This window comes from Gopherus evgoodei, chromosome 4 (assembly GCF_007399415.2).
Source record: "Gopherus evgoodei ecotype Sinaloan lineage chromosome 4, rGopEvg1_v1.p, whole genome shotgun sequence".
NCBI classification, from domain to species: domain Eukaryota; kingdom Metazoa; phylum Chordata; order Testudines; family Testudinidae; genus Gopherus; species Gopherus evgoodei.
The window spans coordinates 94,767,646-94,781,892 of record NC_044325.1 but is presented as its reverse complement, the minus strand read 5'-3'; the positions used below and the strand labels follow the sequence as shown (position 1 = coordinate 94,781,892).

The following is a 14,247-nucleotide window of genomic DNA, read 5'->3' as shown; positions in this document are numbered from 1 at the left end:
ATGTGTTTACCATTCCTTCCCCCCTTCCAGATGTGACAGTGGAGTAGTCTTCGAAGTGTTTTATTCTGCCAGCTGGGATCTTTTTATTCAAAACCTGGAGATGGGCAGGACAGGGCGCTGAGTGGTTCAGGGAATTGTTAAAGGAAAACAGACCCTTTCTCCTTTCAGTCCCTGGTTCTAATCTGCTCAGGTTGGTAGTGAGTATGATTAAAGGAATTAAATGCCCCTCTCCTACTGGATTTCAGTGTGAATTGGATATGTGACTCCCTTGGTTCCTTTAAAAATCCCAGCCTGAAATCTATTATCCTACGGCCATTGAGGGTATGTCTACACAGGAATAAAATATCCTTCACCTACAAGTTTTCAGAGCTCAGGATCCAGTCTGAGCCCAAATATCTACACAGCAGTTTTACAGCCCTGGAGCCCAAGCCATGTAAGCCTGACCCAGCTGACCTGGGCCAGCTATAGGTTTTTTTGTCCCAGTGTAGACATGCCCTGAGTGGCTAGTGTGAAGTGAACAAGTGGTTTCAGTGCAGATCCTAATGAACAAGTGTGCACATCAGTGGACAGAACAAGGACTGAATGGATATGGAGTGTGATGAGTTTCTTACTCAGGAGGTAGTTGAGAGTTTCATTGGCATTGTGATGTAGGGGACGTTTGCATTGCTGCGGCTTATGTTGTAGCTGTGGATAAATAGAGAACTTCAGCTGCCAGGACTAGCAATACATCGTCTTTCCTAAGCCTCTGTTGGCGAAAGAGAATGTTGAAATATTCAGCTTGTCAGGTGATCTGATGGGCTGGGTATAAGAACCTGCAATGGTTTAGTTTCAGATATTTAATAAACTAGTATTGCTTAATAACAGAGGAAATTAAGCGCGAATCCAGAGGAAAAGCTATGCAGCAACATCATAGCACTCACAAAGAGAAGAAAAGCTCTTAATGAATTTGGATTTTGTTATGCTCTTTAGGTTAGTTATTGCGTGCATAGAAAATACACCTCTACCCTGATATAACGTGACCCAATATAACATGAATTCGGATATAATGCAGTAAAGCAATGTTGGGGGGGGGGGGCGGGACTGCACACTCCGGTGGATCAAAGCAAGTTCGATATAACGCGGTTTCACCTATAATGCAGTAAGATTTTTTGCCTGCTGAGGACAGCGCTATATAGAGGTAGAGGTGTAACCATAAGCCAGTCTCCAATAACATGCTTTGATAGGATTGCCTGTAGCAGAGCAGATCTTGAAACAACCAGCGTATTTGGGAATGAGCTAGAGGGAGCAGGGAAAAATGTTTACAATCATAAGTGGGTGCCACAAGATCCGATGAGGCTATTCATCCCTAATGCAGACATACTCGAACAAAGTATGCTACAGCAATGAAAGCAGACGTTCATTTCTTGTATTATCTTGGGGAACCATTCCTAGAAGAAGAGGTGTCGATAAGACCATAGCTGCAGAGACCCATGTATTTACTTGGTAATATATATCTCAAAGTTTTCAATTTAGCCTCAGTAATGGGAAGGAAGATGCCAAATAAGAAAGCACTATTGCTTATAATCACAGTTCTGCCCATGTTGCCAGTGTGATCTCAGTGGATCAGTGGATTTTCTCTATGGTAACAACCTTATTAATTTCTAACCCTTGTGGCAAAAATACCATTAATTGTGTGTTGGAGTTAGGATTTCTTTTTGAGTTTCCAATTAAACCCACGGTGATAACCATTTATATGGCCCATATAATCATACAATCTGCTCATTATTTTATTTTTTGGGGAAACAAATATTTGCAGTATTCAAAAATATACAGGAACATGTGCAAGTTACATACCAAACAGCTCCTTCCTACCTCACCCAACTTGCAAAATAAAGGCCAGGCAAATAAATTCAACTAAATACAATTGACCCTCACTGATTTGCACCAGTACCTGGGAAGGTACTTTATGAATGACTGAATTTTACAAATTAGCAAGTAAGTGAACAAATGCAACAAAAACTCGATTCATTTATATGACAAGTGAACTGTGGTTTAGGCCTAGTTATTTATGATTGTGCTTTGTAGTATACTAGTATGTAGCAATGTGATCTATCCATTCCTAGCACATCCACCTTTGTAGCACTTGGGCACTATTCAGGAAATGTTTTGTAGTATATGTGATAAAGTAAATAAATTCTTGGTAGTAAAAAAAATACTAGCTAGAGTATTCTTCCATTAAGGCCCTGTCTATACAGCAGTTTGTCCTTTGCTCTAATGTATTTACGCTGGTGCAACCCCCAAATGTAAATAGGCTGCACCAGTGTAAAATGAGATTTGCAGTACTGAAGTTTATCCCAATAGGTTGTCAGAGTAATTTGCACTAGTACGTGCCCTGTTTTGCACTGGGATGGTTTGTTGCTCCTAAGAAAGGAAGAATATGGTCTGTCCAGTGGTTGGGGTAGTACTCCAGGACCTGAAGGACACACGTTCAATCCTTTAATCTGTCACAGACTTCCTGTGTGACTGCGGGCAAGTCACTTAATTGCTGTGCCTGTAAAGTAGGGTAATAGCGCTTCCCTAACTCACAGGGTTGTTGTGAGTCTAAATGCAGTCGGTGATGAGGATTATTTAAGTATCAAAGATAGGGGTTTACATCAGCATAGTTAAACTGCTGCAACTTTTCCTAGTTTACACTGATCTTATACTTCACTGAGGATGGGGAGGGACAGCTAATGAACACACAAACCCACACTTTACACACACACGTCACCTGAGTCTGGATTAGGAAGCAGTAGTGAGAATAAAGACCTAAAAATCTTCAGAGTTCTGTACAAGATCCTTTGGCTCCATATAGTATTTGACTCAGTAGAATGTTCTGTTACACTTTCTGAATATGATCTTGTGGGATATTGTTCCATGTATCTTGTTTTATATTACACAGTTCTGTTATTTGTCAGCTCTTCTTGTGACTTTTTCACTGTGTGGTCCAAATTCTCAGCCTGCATAAACTGGCACCACCCCCATAGACTTCAACAATGCTCTGCCAATATACACCAGCAAAGAATTTGGACTTAAGCGTGGAGGTCGCCACACAGCTCAGGACATAAATAGGTATATATGCCTATTTAAAAAAAAAAAAGAACACTGCTGGGCTTTGTTTTCTTATGAATTGTCTTATTTCTCTTACAGATAACACATCACATTACTAAAACTGAAGGCATTTTTTAAAAACAAATCAATTTTATTCTTATGCTGGCTGTTCACTCTTTTTCCTTTCATTCAGTTCCATCCTGCAAGATGTTGAGCACCAGCAAAGCACTTAAGCGTGTGCTTATCTGTATGCATGTGGCTGGTCCTACTGAGGTCAGTGGAGCTATTCATGTGTTTAACATTAAGCATGTAGCTTAGTGCTTAGCTTGACTGAAATCCTGTTGCTGAGTCTCTTGCAGGATCGAGCCTAGTAGGAGACTATTCTGGCCTAGCCGGCAGTGATATTATTTAATGGCCCATGCACTTAGTCATTTAATAAGATATGTGGTAGCATTTATTGGTTGGGTGAAAAAGGTCTGACTGGATTATACATCTCTAGAATCCATGTTCTCTGATTTCTTCATTGATGTTAATAAAAGGACTTGGTGCTGGGCAGGCCATATCATGTATAATTTTTGATCATCTTGTTTTCCTCTCAAGAAAGTGTTTACCTTTTGGGTTGTTCATTCTGCTGCATTATGGAGTCCTAGAAACAGGACAGTTCTGATCTTCCACAATTTTCTCCCTAAGCACTTTGTGTATAGATTTATGTTCATATTTAAGGTAAAGCATGCAAGCGTTGTAACCCATGTAACTGTTATGGGCTCTGTTATGTGTCTGCTTTAGGGTCGACCCTATCCCATATGACACTCCAAAACCAACGGGCCACACGCGATTTGTCTGCGTCTCAGACACACACTCCAGAACAGATGGCATCCAGATGCCTTATGGGGACATCCTTCTCCACACAGGCGATTTCACCGAGCTGGGACTGCCCTCCGAGGTTAAGAAGTTTAATGACTGGTTAGGTAAGGAATTATTGCGTTTTGGTGACCCCAATTAACCTTTTCTGTCCAAGTGTCACTCGCTGCTTTCTAATTGAATTAAAGCCCTTGGAAACCCCATCTCCACAACTCTGCTTCAGTTGTTCCTGTGTGATGTGCTCTGTCTAATATGATTGTGTTAATTAAAGATGAATTGAGATATTTTGCTTTATCACTGCATTATCTTGGAGTAGGGACCTCTGTCATTCCAAGGCAAGGGTACAGGAGCTATGCGGCAGCTCTGAGTGTGCAGTGTCATGGTGGGACTGGATGTGTGCACACAGTATGTCCCACTGGAAGCTGGCATTTCTGCAGCTCTGGGTCTGCAGCCAAAAAAACCCTTTTCTCACCATTGGGAGGGGCAACTTCAAAGGGCTTGTACTAGGCAGTATGTGGTTGTGATTACTGAATTGAGTGCACCTTTCAGATAAAGGAGAGCTGGCATTTTAACCCTTTGACTGCTGACTCTTGCTATGCTCTGGAATTTCCCAGATGGAAGCACCTATTGCACTGGTGAATTTGCCAGGTGTGTCCTAGTGATCCCTTGATACTGTGGGTCATTAAGAGAATGACAGCAGCTCCGCAAGAATGGGGCAGGTTGCAGCGAGTATGTTATACTCAGGAGAATGGATTTTCCCATGTGCCAGGCATCATTGTTACACATGATATCATGAGGCCAGTTATGTGTTGCCATGACCCAACAGACCAAGCAGGTCTTCCAAAATCTCTTCCTTCTCAAAATAAATCTGCATCATTATATAAAAACTTTTAAAAGCGTGGCTGAGTCATTGCACTGTGCCCCAGTCATTGCTCTTTCTCTCAGCTGCTGCTGTGTGATGACTGCATCTCTAATAGCATCATTAAATCCCATTGGATTCGCTTGGCTGGCCCATAGGGAAATGAGAGGGGACTTTTTTTTTGGTTCATAAAAAGAAACAAAAGAGCTTTCCTTCCACATCCTTGGCCTTTCTCACCCTCCTCCTTGCTTTTCCTCTCCCTGTCTTGTGCATTTATACTTCCTTACTCTCTTTCCCACACTTGCTTTCAATGTCTCATAGTTCCTTGTCTTCCTTTAAGAATATTTGTCCCTCCTCTGGCTGTTGTATACTGGTTACAATGGCTTCTAGTATCCCTCACCACCATCCTGCTGTAATTATACCTCACCACCCTTATGAGTAGAAAGTCCTAGTGTATTCAAATGGTTCAAAACACATCCCTTTCTGCAACAGTGTTAGTACAGGGTCAGAATGTGACAGGAGCTTATGTGGGAGTATAGGAGGAAGAGCATATGAAGAGCCATCTTCCACACTTTTTGTCCAGCCTCCTCAAAGGCCTGTCAAAACTGGAGTCCTTATGCACGGACGTGTGCAGGGACTGTTGGGGATACATGGTTTCAAAAGAGATTGAATATGTTCCCCCCCAAAATGATACAGTTCCACAAGGGAAGTAGGGAGCACTATTGTTAAAGATGGTTCAGTCTTCAGACACCTTGTGTGGCAGGCTGCTCCTGGAAGGATTTGCTGTCCTGAGCCCATAGACCCAAGTACTCACTATGGATGGAACTCAGTGGCTTGTCTAAATACTGAGTCATTACTCCAAAATACCATAGTAATATCTTGATAAGGATAGTGCTGAGTTACAGCACTTTCTTTGAAGATGCGAATCTGCGCTGCATGAAGCCAGCACAAGTGAATTTTTCCATTGTTCCATACTGAATTTTATGTATCAAAGATACCCCTTTATTTAACAACCAATTATTATGATTCAATTTCATCACATAAGCCCCTGGTGTGTGATGCTTAGTATATGTGTGCAGGAGCTACAGGTGTATAGTTTAGTACCTTTATTCATATTGCTCTGTGGTTAACATTAATTACATAAGTTGCATTCATTGAATAGATTCATTGAATCCAGCTCCAACATTTATTTAAGGGATTTCTTAGTGTATATATGTGTGTGTATATGTATATACACACACACACACACACACACACACACACACACACACACACACACACACGGCTGGCAGAGGTTAGTGTGGCATATATGTCTAATAGGCCAGATTCTGTAGTCTTAGGCAGCGGGAGGACCATATGATTTGCCCTGCACGTCTATATTTCCCTCGTATGTCTTAAGGAGATCTCTATTGTATTGCATTCTGGTTTTGGTAGTCCACAGAGTCCACCTGTAACTTCATACACAAAACAATACCTGCTACTCTGCTTGCATGTTAGAATGAGGCTGCAAACGATTTTTTCCCACCATAAAATGGTTGCAGTTATTCTTAGCTTTCTTTTAGGTGATCTGTTGTCTTGAGTTCTGTTTATACCTCAGAGTGATGAAATTCCCCTACTCTCCTTGGGACGTGCCTGTACACTCCCCTTTATTTACATGATGCATAGAGGAACTGAATGGCCCTGTGGAAGAAGGTGGGGGAAGAGTGACTGGGCAACACATCTCTCCTGCCTAGTGTGTAGCCACCTCTCCCCTCTGTGGCTACTGTGAAAAATGTCATCACCATGAAACCATGGAGAAAGGCCATGCCCTGAGCACTGCCCCACCTGCCCCTCTCCATCTCTATAGCGAGCATCCACGAAGGTACTTGTATAGAGTGGGGGGGCGGGGGTGCCATATAGGTGGGACTCCTCCATTACATGCCCTGCCGATGTGGACCTGTTGTAATTTTCTCTTCTCCTCTCCTGGAATTAGAGCAGTGTGACTTTAGGCAAGTCACTTGGGGCCAGAATTTTAAAGGCATTTAAGCACTTAACTCCGAATGGCTTCAATGAGAGTTAGGCATCTAACTCCTTTAGTTGATCTGAGCCTCAGTTCGCCATCTGTAAAATGGGGATAATATCACTGTCCTATCTCATAAAAGTGTTGTAAGGAGAAATATATTAAAAATAGTGAGATGCTCAGATAGTGAAGTAATGGGGGCATGGAAATATCTACATGTGCTAGAGGTGAGCAAATCCTCTTCTGTTTCCTATTCTTAAGATTTGTTCTCACTTCTGCACAGTGGTATTCCTTTGGTCTCTCATTCTGTCTTAGCTGTTCATCCCATCCTGTCAGTTAGGGCCTGTTCCCAAAACCTTTCTGCACACCGGACTGCTAATGCAGGTTAGTGATTCTGCTGTAAAATCCTGGTGTGAAACCAGCCACCTGTAGTTTTCACGGCAAGGTAGCTAGGTCAGGTCAACAGTATACTCCCACCTGTGGTTGACCTGGTCTAATTTACCTTGTGGTAAAACTACAGGGCACTGCTCCACTAGGATTTTAAAGGGATTGCTAATGTACATTGGTTATCCTATTGTAAAAACACACCCTTTTGGCAGAAAAAAAAAAGCCAAAGTCAAGCGATTAATATCCTACCCCATTTGTACTTGATTAAGAGTTTTGTATGCAGGACTCTGAGTCCTTCGTTTTCCCTTATGACTCTTAATTTTTGTGCACCTGAAATACCTGCTGGATTCAGTAGGTGTTTTGGCTGCGTAAGGTATTTAGGTTTGGGCCCTGTCTATCTGCGTCATTAATATATGCAGTGGTGTTGTAGCTGTGTTGGTCCCAGGATATTAGGGAGATAAGTTGGGTGAGGTAGTATCTTTAATTTGACCAGTTTCTGATGGTGAGAGAGAGAGAGAAGCTTTCAAGCCTGCACAGAACTCTTCTTCAGGTTCTCTCGCCAGCAGAAATTGGTTCAATATAACAGTGTTTCTCAACGACTGAACCATGGACCAATGCTGGTCCCTGAGGTCTCCCTGACAGAGTTTAGGAAGGCAGCAAGCCAGTCCCTGGTATCAAAAAGGTTGAGAAACACTGCAATAGTATCTCTCCCACCGTGTTTCATTAATGTCAGCTCTTCTTCCTATGCCTGTTGTGTTTTTCAGTCTTGGTCCACCATTCATCAAACTCTGCCTTCCACATCATGTCTTCTGCTCCTTATAGTTATGTAGTCTATAGCATAACTTTTGCTAATTCTTATGCTTTTTTCCCTTGACTGATAACTTTTCATTATTGGTTTTGCATGAAACTCTTCTGGGCTTGTGCACTGAATAGCCTCTGTGGTCACTTAGTGATTACACATGCTAGCTGAGGTAATTTATTCACTTTGTTTTGGTGTGAACATGTCCCATGGGTCTTGTAACTGCTGTAATCACTTGACCTTGGTGGCTGTTAAATGCTTTAAACACAGTTATTTTACATTTATAATTGTTTTCATTAAAAATCCCTTATAGTAACTTAACTGACCTTGCAGTAAACACAGCATTATATGCTGGGCTGGGAAAAAATTAAGATATTATGCTATGGCTAATATACTTCTTTCCAAATATACTTAGTGTATTATATTACAGTGCGCATTATCCCCTTCCCATCACACTGAATCATATATGGAAAATTAAATAGAAGAATATGTAATTATAGCATGGTTGACGATATACGGTATGTCCTTTCCCAGGTGCTGGGAAGTGACTGAATAAGTCATGAATGCAAAAGTAAAGAGAACGCAAAGCTGAATTTACATAATATATATCTGTAATGACTGAAGGTATATTTATCCTGTCAGATGGGGCCTGATCTTGCAAACTCTTGCTCACATGAGTAGTCTGCATCAATTTCAATAGTATCATGACTGAAGTACTGTTTGCAGGATCTGTTTCAACACCAGCTGAAGTTCTTCACCTATTTTTTTTTTTAATAATTGCTACTACTATTTATTTCCTGAAATGCTTGTTCTGTTTTTACTTAGGCACAACTCCTCCATGGGGTGTGCAGGTTCGATCAGTTGGTCTGAGTTATGGTCTGTGGCAGTAGTGATTTCAATCTGGAATAACTCCTGTGAAGTTGATGAAGTTACCACAAATATACATCACTATAACTGAAAATAGAAAATTTGACTTATTGTTTCTGAAATGTTTGGAAGGGGCAAAGTGGTTCTTTTATGCTCTTCTTTTCATCTTACATGTTCATTGCCAATAGTGTTCCTCTTAGAGTACATCTACACTGCACGCTGCTGGTGGCAGCATGTAGGGTATGTGTAGCTACATGCTGCAATGAAAAGCAACTGCATCCACATTGAGACATGTAGCTACGTGCATCAGTGAAAGGATTTGGCAGGAGGGAGGCAGCAGGAAAAGACTCTGGTAGCGGGGAGACAGCAGGACTGTACATAATTGTTTTTAGCAGTGTAGAGGGGGGAGGCACTGCTTGGGTGTGTAGAGGGATGTGCACAGTACATACCCACAGAGATCAGGCCTAAAAGTGTCTCACCATCTATGCTTCTGTTTATACCCATGCTGTGGGGCGTGCAGCGAGTATACTCTATACATTGATGTAAGTGATGTACGGTGTAGATGTACCTTTAGGGTTTTCTCTTTCTATTGCTGCTGCATGATATAGTTAAGCTGAGGAAACGTGAATAATGTGACACAGTGAGACAAGTCTGATTTTTGGATTAGGGTCAAATTCTTCTACTTATACCAGTGTGATCTTCATTTACACCAGTAGAAATGCACTGGTGTAAATGAAAGAAGAATTTTGTCTTTATATGCAGTATATTTAATTTGTCCAATGTGTTAGTGAAAGAAATAAAAGCAGAGGACGTATATATTTAAATTTGGTGATTGGCTAGTTATATTGTGCTTATTTGTGTATTGGTGGTAGTTCTCTTAAGGCTTGTTTTACGCTAAGCAGAAAAGTTACTGTGGGTCATGTTAGTATGTGACATTTGATTAAGTTAATGAAAGTAGCAGCTTCAAATGAAACTGTTGACTGTAATGTTGAGTAGATGATAAAGCTGGAAGACCTGTGATAACATGGTGCTGCTGTAGGAAGTATGAACAGATGACTTGTTCTAATCTACTCTTAGCTTGTCCACATGAGCCCTTGTCAATATCTAAAAGTGTAGCCCACGGTTGTAGGTTGGATGTCTGCCATTATACTGTTTGCTTCTTAAAAACCAAACTTATTCTGAAGCAGACAAATGGAACAAAACAATATAATGCGATTTGGAACATTTTCTTATCACGCAAAAAAACCCAACATTCAGGGTTACATTCCTGAATAGCTCTTCTGGTCACTTTACTTTTGGGAGAGGAGGGAGAGAGAAGGGCAGAGAGGACTGCTCCTTTGCTCTTCTTCCCAACCATCTCTTTATTCCTTTTTGGTTAGGTTCCTCCTTCACTCTTTTCTCATTATAGTTGCACACTTGGATTGTCTCTGAACCCAATCCTCTACTTACTTAGGAATAGTAAATGGGAATTTTTTCTGAGCAAGGCACGCAGCACAGAGCATTAATCTCACATATTTAGGCACATTTAAGATAATAAATTCACTGTGATCAAACATTTGACTTTTCAGGACTTCATTTAATTGTATTCTTTTTAAAATATTATCTTTTGTAATAAGAATTTGGTCAGTGTTTGGTATGTAACTAATATAAACATGTTTGATTATTTATGAAAAACAACCCAATAAACTCCAAATTGCCAAAATTTCAGAAGGCTATTAATGCAAAATGCTCTGAGATAATTTAAAATCTAAAGGCAGTTTCAAAATATTATAGATTAAGATTATGGCAACAAAAAGAAATCTCTTTTTATTTTTATAAATTTTGATTTATTTTTACTTTCTGCTCTTACCATCTGGAACTTGTTTTAAACATGCTCCATTCATTACACCCAGAATGAATAATTAAGTGACTAACTATGAAATACCATATTGCTGCACTTAGCTCTTCTAACAAATTTTGAATGCATTCAGTAGTTGCAATTGAAAGAAAATGTTCTGATTTAAATCCTCTTAAGAGTGTTTGAGTTCTGCACTGCTGCTCTGGGAGGAGGGAAGAAAGCTCCAGAAAAGTTTGTTAGTCTCATTTTAGAAAAAGCTACCTCTTCAGTGACTGACTTCTAATACTGTAGGACTCTTCCTTTATGCATTGGGACAAGTTCTGCTCACTTGAGGTCAGTGGGAGCAGGAGAAGGCTTTCTGTGATCCCTTTGCTTAAGCAAGGATTTCAGGATCCGGCCAAATTAGCTGACTGCTGCAGCATAGTTCAGAAGTGAGATGGTAAGTAGGGGTCTTGAAATGCATTGACAGAGCTGTATAGGCAAACTTCCGCAGTGTCTGCCTGCATGGCTACTGGCACCTGCTGTTAGCTACTCAGTGTCAGAAGCATGAAATTCATCAGTGCAATTAACAAAATGTAATCCAAATTCATACTTTTTAAAATTCTCTTGAGTATTTATTAAACTTCTTTTAAAAGGATTATCTTGTTTTGCTTCTTGTAAAAATATTTGTATCTTTGTTTGAGAGTCCAATCTCATATTTAATTGTGTTCTAACTTGTAATGTGTTTAGGAGAATACAAAACAAGTGTGAATGTTGCATCTTGATATGTTTATAAAGTATGGGTAAATATATCAATAAGCACTTGGCATCATAAAATAAGAAACTATATTTCCCCCTTCATCTAGCAATTTATAAAAAAATTCAAAGAACAAATGTAAAATTCTTTCTCCATGCCATATTCATTCCAGTTCTTTCCTGATATTTTATTTTACTACTTTGCATGTCAGCTGAAATTCTTGCTATATGCTGTCTAGAATACAGTACCCTCGAAGTATAACTTTGTAAATAGAGTAGAAGGGACCATTTTCCTGCCATTGATTTGCATGCAAAAATTCCATTGACTTCAGTGGAAATTCTCCATGTGGATAAATATAAGTGTGTTAAACTTTTATAGGTATCTGATCTCCTCCCGTCCCTCCCTCCCCCCAGCAATTTAACAAAAAAGTCTCAAGGAACTGCATGTATTTTTTATTGTCTGTTCAAGGAACTTTGGTCCTTTTTGTCTGTCACCTCTGCAATCTGTAACGTATTGGAAATATACTGTATATGACACCTGTACAACTCATATACTACCAAGCATTAGTGTGGAAATTCATCTTAAAACAAATCAATGTAAATTTTAGGATGACATCTGAAAACAGAATACTTGGCTGAGGTTAATCTTATTTTCAGAAAGGACAACATCTCCAGAGAGACTTAATATAAAGAAATCATTTCAATAAATTAATCTGGTAATTTTCGTTGAAAGAAAGGAGCAGGGGAGCACTAGAAAATATTCCACAATTTTTGGTTGTGACTTTTCATCTCAGTAATTCCTCTGTCATTTCTTGGATCTGCTTGCTATGGCTGCCCTTACTTAAAGCTGGGATAGTTAATCAAACCACAACCAAAACAAATGCACTAAATAATCACAAGTCACCTCTCCACCCCTCAAAAAAAAAAAATCCGCTTTAAAATATAACAAAGTAGGAGCATTGAGGGAACAGCCATGAGAAAAACGCAAGTCACTCAAACAGAAAGATAAGTTCCACAAACACTGCTGTCAGGTTTTTCAAGTGTTGCTGCTACTGCTACAAAACTCAGTCTGGAAATGGTTTCACTGAAAAGCAGTCCTAGCGCATATACTCTTTGTATACCGTTGATTTATATATAGCTTCCAAATTAAGCATTGCCTCAGAAATAAACAAACTACAAACAACATAGATGTAAACCTCTCTACTGAATCTTTCACTGCACCATATTAACAGGACTTAATTTTTTTAAAAAAAGTCTTTCAGTTAGTAGAGCATTAAGTTCCTGCTTAGTAAAAACAATTGTTTCAGGGGAGGAGGAGTTGCTTGGAACAGAGGGAGGGGTTGGGGCTGTGGGGGAGAAAGCTCTGTGTAGATTTTAGTGTGTAGTGTCCAAAGAAATTTTATCTCATCATAAAAATTAGCAGGCTGTGTAATTCAGTTTAAAATTGGTCATCAGTGTCCTATTACAGAACTTTTTTTTTTTTGGCCTTTATTTTTTAAATCACCACTCTGTTATTTCCAGCATAAGTGGCAAAGAGTGCAAGGGCTCTTAGGGTTTTCTTAATTCTCCTCACAGTTCTACTCATTTAGGAAATTGTTGGTGAATACAGGAGATTATTTGTAAAATGGATAAAGAAAGTGCTTGCTCAATGGAACGCCCCCTTGGCTTTTTTGTTTGTATGAAATGAATTTCTTCTGGTCAAACAACCAGTGAGAGTGAAGGTCTGTTAAAAGCATTTATTGGATATAGGGCTTGAGTCCTAAAACTCTAATGTTAGCATTTATTCACAGTATCATGGGCATTACTGTACCATTCAAAAGCAACTTGCAGCAACTTATGTTAATACAAGGCTGGCAGACTCTCATCTTATGGTAATTACCAATACGGGGGGGGGTTAATTAATGTTCCAAGACTTACTGTCTTTATTTTCTTTATTGCCAGAAAAATGGGCAGCTTTTTGAGCCATGCCTCCTACTGGATATTACGAGCCTATGTGACTTATTAATTAACCCTCTTCTTCCAGTGGGCCACAAGCCAGGATCTGAACGCTGACAAATGTTGCATTGCGTTTTTATATCAGATTCAGAAAAGAAAACCCATGTAATTAATTCTGGGGTTGTGTTGAGAGTGTATAGATGATCAATGCAGAACAGGGGTAGGCAACCTATGGCACGTGTGCCAAAGGTGGCACGAGAGCTGATTTTCAGTGGCACTCACACTGCCCAGGTCCTGGCCACCGGTCCGGGGCCTCTGCATTTTAATTTAATTTTAAATGAAGCTTCTTAAACATTTTAAAAACCTTATTTACTTTATATACAACAATAGTTTAGTTATATTATAGACTTATAGAAAGAGACCTTCTAAAAACGTTAAAATGTATTATCAGCACGTGAAATCTTAAATTAGAGTGAATAAATGAAGACTCGGCACAGCACTTCTGCCGACTGCTGATGTAGAATATTTATTTGAAATTCTTTAGTGGGAGATCTAGAAAAGTAAAACCTGATTTCCAGCAGTGTTTCTGGGGAAGGTATAGTAATACTAGCAGTTTGGTCATTTATCCATGGTGCTCATTGTAGTGAGAAACGAGATGCCACCATTTACTATTTTTGAAAGAGGAAATTTGCTTTTTAATATCCTGCAGTGTCTCTCTGAGAACGACGGTGTAAATAATGATAGCTGTTCTGAAAGACTTCTAGATGGGCTGGGCTGGTAGCCCACAGACAGCTTCTGCTCTCAGTTGTATAAATCTGAAATAATACTATTGAAGGTGAAGAAATTAAACTAGTGTGTTTGAGCAGATTTTGATCCACAGTGACTATTGAACTGCCCCA

The 14,247-nt window shown here is 39.8% G+C and overlaps 1 protein-coding gene across 2 annotated transcripts in view; it reads left to right on the top strand.

The window, feature by feature from the left end:
* Positions 1 to 14,247, top strand: part of MPPED2 (metallophosphoesterase domain containing 2) — a 141,617-nt gene that overhangs the window by 53,029 nt on the left and 74,341 nt on the right. For both annotated transcript variants that reach the window (XM_030560226.1, XM_030560227.1), the window contains exon 3: positions 3,856 to 4,037. In XM_030560226.1, coding sequence (XP_030416086.1) covers positions 3,856 to 4,037 — 182 coding nt within the window. The remainder of the gene's footprint in view (positions 1 to 3,855; positions 4,038 to 14,247) is intronic.